At 46.2% G+C, this 13,443-nt stretch overlaps 2 protein-coding genes across 4 annotated transcripts in view; one reads left to right on the top strand and one right to left on the bottom strand.

Moving 5' to 3' along the window:
* Positions 1–5,347, bottom strand: part of LOC122563768 (interleukin-6 receptor subunit beta-like) — a 230,524-nt gene extending 225,177 nt beyond the window's left edge. For 2 of the 3 annotated variants that reach the window (XM_043717981.2, XM_043717983.2), the window contains exon 1: positions 5,208–5,347. The gene's annotated coding sequence lies outside the window, so the exon portion shown is untranslated. The remainder of the gene's footprint in view (positions 1–5,207) is intronic. The other variant, XM_087976959.1, reaches the window with a different exon arrangement.
* The window catches only part of LOC122563770 (cytosolic 5'-nucleotidase 1A-like), a 47,413-nt gene continuing 39,194 nt past the window's right edge, over positions 5,225–13,443 (top strand). The window contains exons 1-2 of the mRNA XM_043717987.2: positions 5,225–5,340; positions 8,790–8,957. Coding sequence (XP_043573922.2) covers positions 5,269–5,340; positions 8,790–8,957 — 240 coding nt within the window. The 5' untranslated portion in view covers positions 5,225–5,268. The remainder of the gene's footprint in view (positions 5,341–8,789; positions 8,958–13,443) is intronic.

The following is a 13,443-nucleotide window of genomic DNA, read 5'->3' as shown; positions in this document are numbered from 1 at the left end:
AGAGGGGAAAGATTTAAGAAGGATCTGAGGAACAACCTCTTCAGGCAGACACTAATGCTTATATGGAATGACCAACCACAAAGTGGTTGAGACAGGTACAATAGTAACATTTTTAAAATGTTTGGATAGGTATATGGATGAGAAGGGATTAGAGGGATATGGACAAAATGCAGACAATTGGAACTAGCTGATTGGGTACCCAGCACAGACCAGTTTGGACCAAAGGGCCTGTTTACATGCTGTATTACGTTATGACTGTATGACTCTATGGCTTTGGTACTCATGTTTACAATGACCTCCTGCTGGTCACTCTCCCCGGGAGAATATTGTGCACCTTTTCCAAGATATCTTTGACCCTGGCATCAGGGAGGCTACACACCATTCTAATGTCTCACTATCGGCTCTAGGAATGCCTGCCTGTGTCCTTGTCTAGGAGAAAGTGAGGACTACAGATGCTGGAGACCAGAGTTGAAAAGTGTGGTGCTGGAAAAGCACAGCAGGCCAGGCAACATCCGAGGAGCAGGAGAATCGACGTTTCGGGCATAAGCCCTTCTTCAGGAATGAGGCTGGTGTGCCAAGTGGGCTGAGATAAAAGGTGGGGGGGGGGGAGAATGTTTAGGGGAGGGGCGCTGGGAATACGATAGGTGGTGAGGGTGAGGGTGATAGGCCAGAGAGGGGGTGGGGGCGGAGAGGTCGGGAAGAAGATTGCAGGTCAAGAGGGTGGTGCTGAATCCGGGGGTTGGGACTGAGATAAGGTGGGGGAGGGGAAATGAGGAAGGTAAAGAAATCTACATTCATCCCATGTGGTTGGAGGGTTCCTAGGCGGAAGATGAGGCGCTCTTCCTCCAGGTGTCATGTGTCCATGGTCGGGCGATGGAGGAGGCCAAGAACCTGCATATCCTTGGCGGAGTGGGAGGGGGAGTTAAAGTGTTCAGCCACGGGGCAGTTGGGTTGGTTGGTGCGGGTGTCCCAGAGGTGTTCCCTGAAGTGTTCCTGTTTGAGTGTACTGGAAAATTGAAAATTCCTGTCTAACAACCCACAATGCAGGATTCTCCATGCTACTTACAAAGTATGCTCACGGGAAGTCTATTTATAAAATTCTCTATCACTACAACTTCTCTTTTTAACACGCCTACTTAAATAGCCCCCTGTACCTAGGAGCATTGATCAGTTTGCCTATACTCCCAACAGGGAGAAAGTGAGGACCGCAAATGCTGGAGATCAGAGTCCAGAGTGTGGTGCTGGAAAAGCACAGCAGGCAACATCTAGTCAGGCAGGAGAAATGTCGATTCTCCTGCTCTTCGGAGTCTGATGAAGGTTTATGCCCGAAACGCTGATACTCCTGCTCCTCGGATGCTGCCTGACCGGTTGTGCTTTTCCAGCACCACACTCTCGACTATACTCCCGACGGCCATTTCCTCATCCATACAGGGAGCAAGTACCTCATACTTGTTGAGCAAGGTCTTGAATGAGTACTTTTCTTCAGTATTTACGAACGAGAGGGACCGTATTGTTGAAGAGGAGAGTGTGAAACGGACTGGTAAGCTAGAGGAGATACTTGTTAGGAAGGAAGATGTGTTGGACATTTTGAACAACTTGAGGATAGACAAGTCCCCCGGGCCTGACGGGATATATCCTAGGATTATGTGGGAAGCAAGAGAGGAAATTGCAGAGCCGTTGGCAATGATCTTTTCGTCTTCACTGTCAACGGGGATGGTACCAGGGGACTGGAGAGTGGCGAATGTTGTGCCCCTGTTCCAAAAATGGAATAGGGATAACCCCGGGAATTACAGGCCAGTTAGTCTTACTTCGGTGGTAGGCAACGTAATGGAAAGGGTACTGAGGGATAGGATTTCTGAGTATCTGGAAAGACACTGCTTGATTAGGGACAGCCAGCACGGATTTGTGAGGGGTAGGTCTTGCCTTACAAGTCTTATTGAATTCTTTGAGGAGGTGACCAAGCATGTGGGTGAGGGTAGAGCAGTGGATGTAGTATACATGGATTTTAGTAAGGCATTTGATAAGGTTCCCCATGGTAGGCTTATGCGGAAAGTCAGGAGGCGTGGGATAGTGGGAAATTTGGCGAATTGGATAGAAAACTGGCTAACCGGTCGAAGTCAGAGAGTGGTAGTAGATGGCAAATATTCAGCCTGGAGCCCAGTTACAAGTAGAGTTCCGCAGGGATCAGTTCTGGGTCCTCTGCTGTTTGTAATTTTTATTAATGACTTGGATGAGGGAGTCGAAGGGTGGGTCAGTAAATTTGCAGATGATACGAAGATTGGTGGAGTTGTGGATAGTGAGGAGGGCTGTTGTCGGCTGCAAAGAGACTTAGATATGATGCAGAGCTGGGCTGAGGAGTGGCAGATGGAGTTCAACCCTGCCAAGTGTGAGGTTGTCCATTTTGGAAGGACAAATAAGAATGCGGAATACAGGGTTAACAGTAGGGTTCTTAGTGAGGTGGAGGAACAGAGGGATCTTGGGGTCTATGTTCATAGATCTTTGAAAGTTGCCACTCAGGTGGATAGAGCTTGTAGGAAGGCCTATGCTGTATTAGCATTCCTTAGCAGAGGGATTGAATTCAAGAGTCGTGAAGTGATGTTGCAACTGTACAGGACTTTGGTTAGGCCACATTTGGAGTACTGTGTGCAGTTCTGGTCACCTCACTTTAGGAAAGATGTGGAAGCTTTGGAGAGGGTGCAGAGAAGATTTACCAGGATGTTGACTGGAATGGAGAATAGGTCGTACGAGGATAGGTTGAGAGTGCTAGGCCTTTTCTCGTTGGAACGGCGAAGGATGAGGGGTGACTTGATAGAGGTTTATAAGATGATCAGAGGAATAGATAGAGTAGACTGTCAGAAACTTTTTCCCCGGGTGCAACAGAGTGTTACAAGGGGACATAAATTTAAGGTGAAGGGTGGAAGGTATAGGGGAGATGTCAGGGGTGGGTTCTTTACCCAGAAAGTGGTGAGGGCATGGAATGCGCTGCCTGTGGGAGTGGTAGAGTCAGAATCTTTGGTGACCTTTAAGCGGCAATTGGATAGATACATGGATGGGTGCTTAAGCTAGGACAAATGTTCAGCACAACATCGTGGGCCGAAGGGCCTGTTCTGTGCTGTATGTTCTATGTTCTATGTTCTAAGGTCAAAAGCTAAGGGTCTTTTATTGCTAAATGCAGGATATCTCAACTGCCTCACTTTTACTCACAACCTCCTTTCCCTAGCCAGTAACCACACTTGAAGTACTTAACCTACAGGGTGTGACTGCCCTCAGATAACTTTTCTCCTCCCTGTTATGCTGCGGTGTTCAAAGCTTAGACTCCAGCTCATCAACTCTGAACCAGAGTTCCTCGAGCAACCAACACAGGCTACAGATTTGGTCACTATGAACCACAATGGGGTCCAGCAGCTCCCACATCATGCAGGTACAACACATCATCTGGTGCTGCACCTCTGTTTCATTTAATTACAACAATTAAAATTTACACTACACTCTTTTGGAGGCTTTTGGTTTCCTGGTTACAGGCCTAAGACCTGTGCTTTCACCCTTGTCCCTTCCTATCACTCACAACAGCATGATTGGGTTCCCGCTGTTCTCACTTTTCCCTCCACATCCAAAGCATTGTTCCTCGCCACTTCACACAACTCAAGTGAAACGCTACCACCAAACACATCTTTCCCTCACTCGCCCTGTCTGCATTTCGCAGAGGTCATTCCCTCTGGGACACCCTAATTCACTCCTCGACCAGCAACACCATGCCTCCTTCCAATGACATCTTCCCATGTAACCATAGAAGGTTCACCACCCACCCCTTCACCTCCTCCCTGCTCACCATCCATAGCCCTAAACAGCCTTTCCAGATGAAGCAGCATTTCACCTGCACCCCCTCCAATTTTATGTGTTGTATTCACTCCACCCAATGTGACCTACATTGCAGAAACCAAATGCAGATTGGGTGACTATTTACAGAACACCTCCAGTCTATGTGCAAGCATATCCCTGAACTTTTAAGCAAAAAATGCAGAACCTGCAAGCAGTCAATGCTGGAAGGCAATCTATAAAATATTCATAAATTCCACTTTGGAAATGGAACCAGTCTGACTCAAGATTGGGATACAGACAGCCTCTAACCTCACACTTTAAGGTATTGTCTGTGCTAAGATGTCGCCTTTTATTATAAAACCTTAAGTTATCTTGAGAATGTGACTTAAAAGAAGTTTGAAATTTAAATATTAAAGAACCAAAATCAGCAAATCCATTCTAAAAGATGAATGATTTAACAATCTCAGTTTGTTCAATGTATTATTGTATCACTGTAATCTTTTACTATAAATTCTGTCTTATGGTTCTGCTTCACAACCACCTGACGAAGAAGCAGCACTTCGAAAACTAGTGCTTCCAAATAAATCTGTTGGACTATAACCTGGGGTTGTGTGATTTTTTAATTTTGTCCACCCCAGTCCAACACTGGCTTCTCCAAACTATGCAATGTCGGCTTCACTGGCTAGGCCAGCATTGCTTGTCCATCTCTAACCAGCCAGCAGAAGGTGGTAGTGAGCTACCTTGTTGAACAAGTGCAGTCCTTGGGACACCCACAGTACTGTTGGGGAGTTACCTGATTTTGACCCAGGGACACTGAAAGAACTATAAATCCTAATGGTTTGAATTTGCTGGGACCTTTATAATCCATGTTTTTCTTCAGGGTTCAGAGGGATATGGGCAAAATGGGACTAGATTAATTGAGGATATCTGGTTGGCGTGGACGTGTTGGACTGAGAGGGTCTGTTTCCAAGCTGTACATCTCTGAGACTCCAATTCCCACTGTCATCACTCAAAAAGTAATTGGAAACTCCACCATGTTTTTGCTGGATAATGTTCACATTTTTGAGGTGCCACACTGTCACAGTGTTGCTCTTCCAGCCTCTTGGCGTCCACCTCACCATTTCACAGCACCAACCCTCCCATGGCACACACTTATATAGGATGGAAATCACAGGAGCTTACTGACACCCATCAATATGAGAATGCCCTATTCACTCGGCGTTTCCTCAGAATTTCCCATCCCCAAGTTAAACTCTTATTTGATACAAAATCCCCTTTTGTTGCGTCTTACCAAATGTTTTCTCTTATTCCCCCCCCCCCAGCCAGCTCTCTGCCTTCTCAGGCTGCAGTCCCTCCCTGTTATTTATTTATAGCGGTGTCTATCTCACCTCTTGAGCTGCTCAGCTCCCTCTCCCCGGTCGGTGTTTGGTCAGTGCCGCAGACCCCTGTATGGAGCCGGCTGTAGAAAGCGCGGCTCCGGCCGTTGTCACTAACCTGTCCCCAAAGAAGAAGCCACGAACGGTAAATGTGTGGTCAGGGGACTGGGGGAAGGCTGCGGCCCGGAGGGGGACGGGGCCGGTATCCCGGACAAGCCGCGGTACAGAGAGAGAGATAGAGAGAGAGAGAAAGGGAGGAAGAGATCAGCTGACACATAGATTCTAACAGGCAGGAGAATGGAAGCTGACAGATTGAGTGGCGTCTCTCCATCCTTGCATTCCTTTCACAGTTATAAATGTGAAATTAATATTTTAAGAAGGGGGGGCCGGGCCTCTCACTGTCCTGATAGGATTACTCTTCAAGCTAGCACCTGCCCGATGGGTCAAATAGTCTCCTTCAGTGCTGTGATTACTGTAACGCTTAGGAGAAAAAGGGCACCCCCTCCCCCACCCCCCAAACAAAAAACAGACTGACATGGAAAGAGAAGGACATAGCGATCTGGCCAGAGATCAGAGTTTTAGAATAAGAGGGAGAAAATGAGAGGAAGAGAAATCAGTCTACAAGGCAGCAGAGAGAGAGAGAGAGAGATATCTGGAAAAGAGATTGAAGTATAGGGTAAAGCAAGAGCTAATGCAGACTGTCTTAAGTAAATGCAGGAAAATGAGAGGTGAACAATGATTTTAGGAATGAGGGACAAAGGTTTCACAATTGGGGGAAGGGTAAATACGATGCTGTAAGACAGGATCTGAGAAGCATATATTGGGAGCATAGGCTGTCAGGGAAGGATGTTGTTGAAATGTGGAACTTTTTCAAGGAACAAATACGACGTGTCCTTGATATGTATGTACCTGTCAGGCAGGAAAGAAATGGTCGTGTGAGGGAACCGTGGTTGATGAGGGATGTTGAATGTCTAGTAAGGAAGAAGGAGGAGGCTTACATAAGGTTGAGGAAACAGGGTTCAGACAGAGCAGTGGAGGGATACAGGATAGCCAGGAGGGAGCTGAAGAAGGGGATTAGGAGAGCTAAGAGAGGGCATGAAAAATCTGTGGCGGGTAGGATCAAGGATAACCCAAAGGCATTTTATGCGTATGTGAGAAACATGAGAATGACAAGAACGAGGGTAGGTCAGATCAAGGACGGTAGTGGGAGACTGTGTATTGAGTCGGAAGAGATCGGAGAGGTCTTGAATGAGTACTTTTCTTCAGTATTTACAAATGAGAGGGATCGGAACTGGTATGAAATGGACTGGTAAGCTAGAGGAGATACTTGTTAGGAAGGAAGGTGTGTTGGGCATTTTGAACAACTTGAGGATAGAAAGTCCCCCGGGCCTGACTGGATATATCCTAGGATTATGTGGGAAGCAAGAGAGGAAATTGCAGTACCGTTGGCAATGATCTTTTCGTCTTCACTGTCAACGGGGGTGGTACCAGGGGACTGGAGAGTGGCGAATGTTATGCCCCTGTTCAAAAAAGGGAATAGGGATAACCCTGGGAATTACAGGCCAGTTAGTCTTACTTCGGTGGTAGGCAAAGTAATGGAAAGGGTACTGAGGGATAGGATTTCTGAGTATCTGGAAAGACACTGCTTGATTAGGGACAGCCAGCACGGATTTGTGAGGGGTAGGTCTTGCCTCACAAGTCTTATTGAATTCTTTGAGGAGGTGACCAAGCATGTGGATGAGGATAGAGCAGTGGATGTAGTGTACATGGATTTTAGTAAGGCATTTGATAAGGTTCCACCTGGTAGGCTTATGCGGAAAGTCAGGAGGCATGGGATAGTGGGAAATTTGACCAGTTGGATAGAGAACTGGCTAACCGGTCGAAGTCAGAGAGTGGTGGTAGATGGTAAATATTCAGCCTGGAGCCCAGTTACAAGTGGAGTTCCACAGGGATCAGTTCTGGGTCTTCTGCCGTTTGTAATTTTTATTAATGACTTGGAAGAGGGAGTCGAAGGATGGGTCAGTAAATTTGCAGACGATACGAAGATTGGTGGAGTTGTGGATAGTGAGGAGGACTGTTGTTGGCTGCAAAGGGACTTAGATATGATACAGAGCTGGGCTGAGGAGTGGCAGATGGAGTTCAACCCTGTCAAGTGTGAGGTTGTCCATTTTGGAAGGACAAATAAGAATGCGGAATACAGGGTTAACAGTAGGGTTCTTAGTAAGGTGGAGGAGCAGAGTGCTCTTGGGGTCTATGTTCATAGCTCTTTGAAAGTTGCCACTCAGGTGGATAGAGCTTGTAAGAAGGCCTATGGTGTATTAGTGTTCATTAGCAGAGGGATTGAATTCAAGAGTCGTGAGGTGATGTTGCAGCTGCACAGGACCTTGGTAAGGCCACATTTGGAGTACTGTGTGCAGTTCTGGTCGCCTTTAGGAAAGATGTGGAAACTTTGGAGAGGGTGCAGAGGAGATTTACCAGGATGTTGCCTGGAATGGAGAATAGGTCGTACGAGGATAGGTTGAGAATGCTAGGCCTTTTCTCATTGGAACAGCGAAGGATGAGGGGTTTATAAGATGATTAGGGGAATAGATAGAGTAGACAGTCAGAGACTTTTTCCCCGGGTACAACAGAGTGTTACAAGGGGACATAAATTTAAGGTGAAGGTTGGAAGGTATGGGGGGATGTCAGGGGTAGGTTCTTTACAAATAAGAATGCGGAATACAGGGTTAACAGTAGTAGAGTGGTGGGGTGGAAATGTGTTGCTGGAAAAGCGCAGCAGGTCAGGCAGCATCTAGGAAACAGGAGAATCGACGTTTCGGGCATTAGCCCTTCTTCAGGAATGAGGAAAGTTGGTCCAGCAGGCTAAGATAAAAGATAGGGAGGAGGGACTTGGGGGAGGGGCGTCGGAAATGTGATAGGTGGAAAGAGGTCAAGGTGAGGGTGATAGGTCTGACTGGGGTGGGGGCGGAGAGGTCGGGAAGAAGATTGCAGGTTAGGAAGGCGGTGCTGAATTTGATGGATTTGACTGAGACAGGCTGGGGGGAGGGGAAATGAGGAAACTGGTGAAATCCGAGTTCATCCCTTGTGGTTGGAGGGTTCCTAGCCGGAAGATGAGGCGTTCTTCCTCCAACCATCGTTTCGCTGTGGTCTGACGATGGAGGAGTCCAAAGACCTGCATATCCTTGGTGGAGTGGGAGGGGGAATTGAAATGTTGAGCTACAGGGTGGTTGGGTTGGTTGGTCCGGGTGTCCCAGAGGTGTTCCCTGAAACGCTCCGCAAGTAGGCGGCCCGTCGTGAGTGGTGGGGGCATGGAATTCGCTGCCTGTGGGAAGGCAGAGTCAGAATCATTGGTGACCTTTAAGCGGCAATTGGATAGGTACATGGATAGGTACTTAAGCTAGGGCAAATGTTTGGCACAACATCGTGGGCCGAAGGGCCTGTTCTGTGCTGTATTGTCCTATGTTCTATGTTCTATTGATATTTCTGAATGACTCAAAATACGAGGTTGTAAAAGAGTGAATCAAGTCTACCTCCTACTATTCAGATCCTGGTTTCCCAGTGTCTGATAGTTTTACCACTGCCATTACTCTACAGCCGAGCTCACAGTATGCTACAACCATCGCGGTCTCATCACGGGCTTTATTTAACATGGAAGAGGAGACAAAGATCTTCCATAAGGACGGGGTGGAAGCCTATGTCCGATATCAAGTGGAACATGAGAATGAGCCTTTTGCACCGGGTGCCGCTTTCCCCTTTGTACAGGTAGGATCGAAAAGTTCAATCATTAGTAACCATTAGCCCTCACTACAGCGTTTGCCCAAAGCATGCATTATACCATTAACAGGGATCAGTATGGGCAGTGGGTATGTCCTGGATATGTCGATGGTCATAAGCATGTGTGATGTAAGTATGAGTAACCCGCCCAATTTAGGTACGGGTCTGATAAACCTTGGTGAGCTTCCTCCAACACATGTACTGTACATCATTCATCAAACAGGGAGATTAATACTGTACTAAGTACGCCAACTGTGGGCTCTCAGCAATGCCCTGAATAGGAGAAGCATAACTTCACTAATTTTGTATTCTGTTCACCCCATAATAAACAATAACATTCTATCAGCTCTCCTAATTACTTGCTATACCTGCATACTAACTATTTGCAATTCGTGGTTTTGCATATTATTCTGTATCTCAGAGTTCTGTAATTCCCCACCATTTAGATAATATATGGGTTTTTTTATGCTTTCCACCAAACTTGACAATTTCACATTTTATCACATTATATTCCATTTGCCAGATCTTTACCCTCTTTATAACCTGTCCATATCCTTCTGTAATTTCCTTGTGGTCTTCACAACTTACTTTCCTACTTACCTTTGTGTCATCAACAAATTTAACAACCATACCCTCAATCCCTTCATTCAAGTCTTTTATAAATTGTAAGCAGTTGCAGACCCAGCACTGATTCCTGTGACGATGTTAAACCTCATTGCGAAATCAAGCCCTGTTTTTCCTGGAATCATCACAAAAATTAAAGAGTTTATAAATTATGCAGTGTGTGTGTGTATGTGTGTGTATAGGAGTGTATGTGTGTGTATAGGAATGTCTGTGTGTGTGTTTGTGTGTGTGTCTGTGTGTGTGTGTGTACAGTGCAATGGGGTCACCTGTAGTGTGACATGAACCCAAGGTCCCGGTTGAGGCCCTCCCCATGGGTGCCGAACTTGGCTAGCAGCCTCTGCTTGGCCACTTTTCGTTGTTGCCTGCCCCAAAATCCGCCTTGGCAGACTGTCACCCGAAGGTCCGAGGTTGAATGTTCTAGACCACTGAAGTGTTCTCCGACTGGGAGGGAACACTCCAGTCTGTTGATTGTTGTGCGGTGCCCATTTATCCGTTTCCGTAGCCTTTGCTCGGTCTCACCAATGTACCATGCCTCCGGGCATCCTTGCCTGCAATGTATGAGTTAGACAACGTTGGCTAAGTTGCATGAGTACCTGCCACGTACATGGTGGGTGGTGTCCCCACGTTTAATGGTGGTATCTGTGTCCATACTCTGACATGTCTTGCAACATCTGCCATGGCAGGGTTGTCCTGAAAGTCAGGCAGTTTGCTGAGAAAATGGTCTGTTTGAGGTTTGCTGGTTGTTTAGAGGCGAGAAGTGGAGGTGTAGGAAAGGTCTTGGTGAGATGCTCATCCTCATTGATAACATGTTGCAGGCCATGAAGAACATGGCATAGATTTTTCCTGTGAAGTACTGAACTACAAAGGGTACCCTGAGGAGGTCATTACAGTTCCTTGCTGTGGCACGTCGGAACTGGTGGTCAATGAGTTAAGCATCATACACCATTCTTGTGACGGCATCCTTGAGTACTTCCAGGTTCCCGTCACGTTCCTCCTTATCTCAACAGATCCTATGTATGCATAGGCTTGTCCATAGGGAATGGCTGTTTTAATATGTTTCAGGTGGAAGCTGGAGAAGTGTAGCATCGTGAGGTTATCTGTGCATTTATGGTAGAGTAAGGTGCTGAGGTGCCCAACCTTGATGGAGATGCATGTGTCCCATAATGAGACAGATAGTAGACAGTAGTCCCTGGTGAGTTGATGGTGGGATGAAACTTGTTGGTATCACTGTGTAGTTGTTTCAGTGACTCCTCGTCATGGGTCCAGAGGAAGAAAATGTCGTCAATATACCTGGTATATAGTGTTGGTTGGAGGTCCTGTGTAGAGAAGAAGTCTTGTTCGAACCTGTGCATGAAAATATTGGCATATTGGGGTGCAAATTTGGTCCCCATGGCTGTTCCGTGTGTCTGGATGAAGAACTGGTTGCCAAGGGTGATTGAGGATAAAGCAGATGAGTTGAAGGACGGTGCTAGGAGGTTGGCAGTTGTTGGTATTGAGTACTGAGGTTGATGCCGTCATTGTGTGAGATGCTGGTGTAGAGTGCTGAAACATCCATTGTGACGAGGAATGTTCCTGGTTCAACTAGTTTAGAGTTTAGACGGAGCTCCTGTCTTGATGAAGGTTAAAACACCTCTGTAGTTTGTTCCCAGCTCTAAACTGCTCAGTTAGTTGAGAACCAATCACACATTGTTGGGAAACAAATGTTCTTGTCATCAATAACTGCTCACTACTCCATCGACCAATCAACTACTTGTTGCTATGCAATGCTTCGTCTGAATACAAAACCCCTTGGCTCCTGTTAATCTTATTGATATTCAGGGTTTGTGCTCACCGATACCAAAGATTGGTAAGAATTTATTGTTAATTTATTAAGTTTGTTTAGAAGCAGTGATTTAGACATGATCCAAGACTTTGAGCAGACCATTCGTGAAGTATCATGTGCAGTTCTGATGCGTACTTTTGAAACAATGTGAAAGTTTTGGAAAATCTGCAAATAGCCTTTACCAGGATGTTTCCTGGATTGGAGTCTATTAGCTATAAAGAGAGATTTGACAAGCTTGGATTCTTTTCAGGTGTCAAAGGCTGAGGGATGACCTGATATAGAAGTATATAAAATGATGAGAGGCGTGGATTGGGTAAATATTCGTAGGCTTTTTCCCAAGGTGAAAATATCAAAAATAAAGGGGCATAGGTTTACGGAGAGAAGGGGACAGTGTTAAAGGAGACGTTTGAGGCAAGTTTTTTTCCCACACAAGACAGAATGTTCCTGGAATGTGCTGCCAGAAGAGGTGGTTGAAGCAGATATGACAGGAAAGGTTAAGAGGCATTTAGATATGCACAAGCAACAGGCAGAGATTAGAGGGATATGGACCACAAGCAAGCAGATGGGATTAGTTTAGAATGGCATTGTGGCCGGCACAGACACGGTGGGCCGAAGGGCCTGTTTCTGTACTGTGCTGTTCCATGTTCTGTGTTAATTAGATAAAGAAAGTGTACAACTGTTAGTTGGGGATGGTTCACTGAAACCAGAGGACAAGCAGGCTGCTAGTGTGGAATGTTTCAGTGTGGCATTAAAGTGGTGGGAGCAGAATCCTGCCCTCTAGCTGAGGGGCTAAGGAACTCTTCCCTCGATCTTCCTCCTCCTCTTCTGGTCCATCTTCCATCTGCCTGAAGACTGTCCTCTGGAGCCTACCAACTAAGACTGCTGCTTTCAAAATCTGTTTATAGAGAAATAAAAATGGAAACAACTGCAGATGCTGTAAATCAGGAACAAAAACAGAAACCATTGAAGAACCTCAGCAGGTCTGGCAGCACCTGTGAAGAGAAATCAGTGTTAATGTTTCAGGTCCGGTAACCCTTCCTCAGAACCGATGGTAGCTAGGAAAATGTCGGTTTGTTGGTTTATATGCAGAAGACAGTGTGAGGGGAGGGGCTAAGGAGTAAACAATAGGTGGGGATACGGCTCAAAGAGAGAGAACAGTTGGACCAGCAAAGCTGTGAATAACAATCTGGCTAGGTGGGTGAATAGTTATTAATGGAGACCGTTAGTGGCTAACAATGGGTAGTGTGTAATAGCAGACTATGTGATAACAAGGCTTGGTTTGTGCAGGTGGGGGCTAGGACATAGGAGAGAGCAAACCCTAAAGTTATTGAACGCAGACAGGTGACTTCTGTGTGGAGTTTGCACATTCTCCTTGTGTCTGCGCTGGTTTCCTCCGGGTGCTCCGGTTTCCTCCCACAATCCAAAGATGTGTAGGTCAGGTGAATTGGCCATGCTAAATTGCTCATAGTGTTAGGTACATTAGTTAGGGGTAAATGTAGGGAAATGGGTCTGGGTGGGTTATTCTTTGGAGGGTCAGTGTGGACTTGTTAGGCCGAAGGGCCTGTTTCCATACTGTAGGGAATCTAATCTAATCTTAAAAAAATTGAATCCAGAATTTGAAGGGACTCCAAGCGGAAAATGAGCTATCGTTCTTCCAGCTTACACTGAGCTTCACTGGATTACTGCAATAAGCCTGAGACAGAGAGATTGGCCAGGGAATGGGATGATGTGTTGAAGTTGCAGGCAACGGGAAACTTAGGGTCATTTTTGCGGCAGAACATAGTTTTTCTGCAAAGCGGACACCCAGTCTACGCTTCATTTCCCCAATGAAGAGAGAACCACATTGTGAGCAGCGAATGCAGTAGATGAGATTGTGTGAAGTCTAGGCAAGGCACTGCTACACTGGAAGATATATTTGGGCCATTGGATACTGAGGAGGGAGGAGGTAAATGAGCAGGTGTTACACCTCCAGCAATTGGAAAGGAAGGGGCTGTCGGGGGTTTTGGATGTGAAGAAAAATATTAAAAA

This window comes from Chiloscyllium plagiosum, unplaced genomic scaffold (genome assembly GCF_037043375.1).
Source record: "Chiloscyllium plagiosum isolate Xiang-an unplaced genomic scaffold, Cpla_swu_hap1 HiC_scaffold_30, whole genome shotgun sequence".
Taxonomy (NCBI): domain Eukaryota; kingdom Metazoa; phylum Chordata; class Chondrichthyes; order Orectolobiformes; family Hemiscylliidae; genus Chiloscyllium; species Chiloscyllium plagiosum.
The sequence above is the reverse complement of the archived record's forward strand: the minus strand, read 5'-3'. Positions and strand labels throughout refer to the sequence as shown.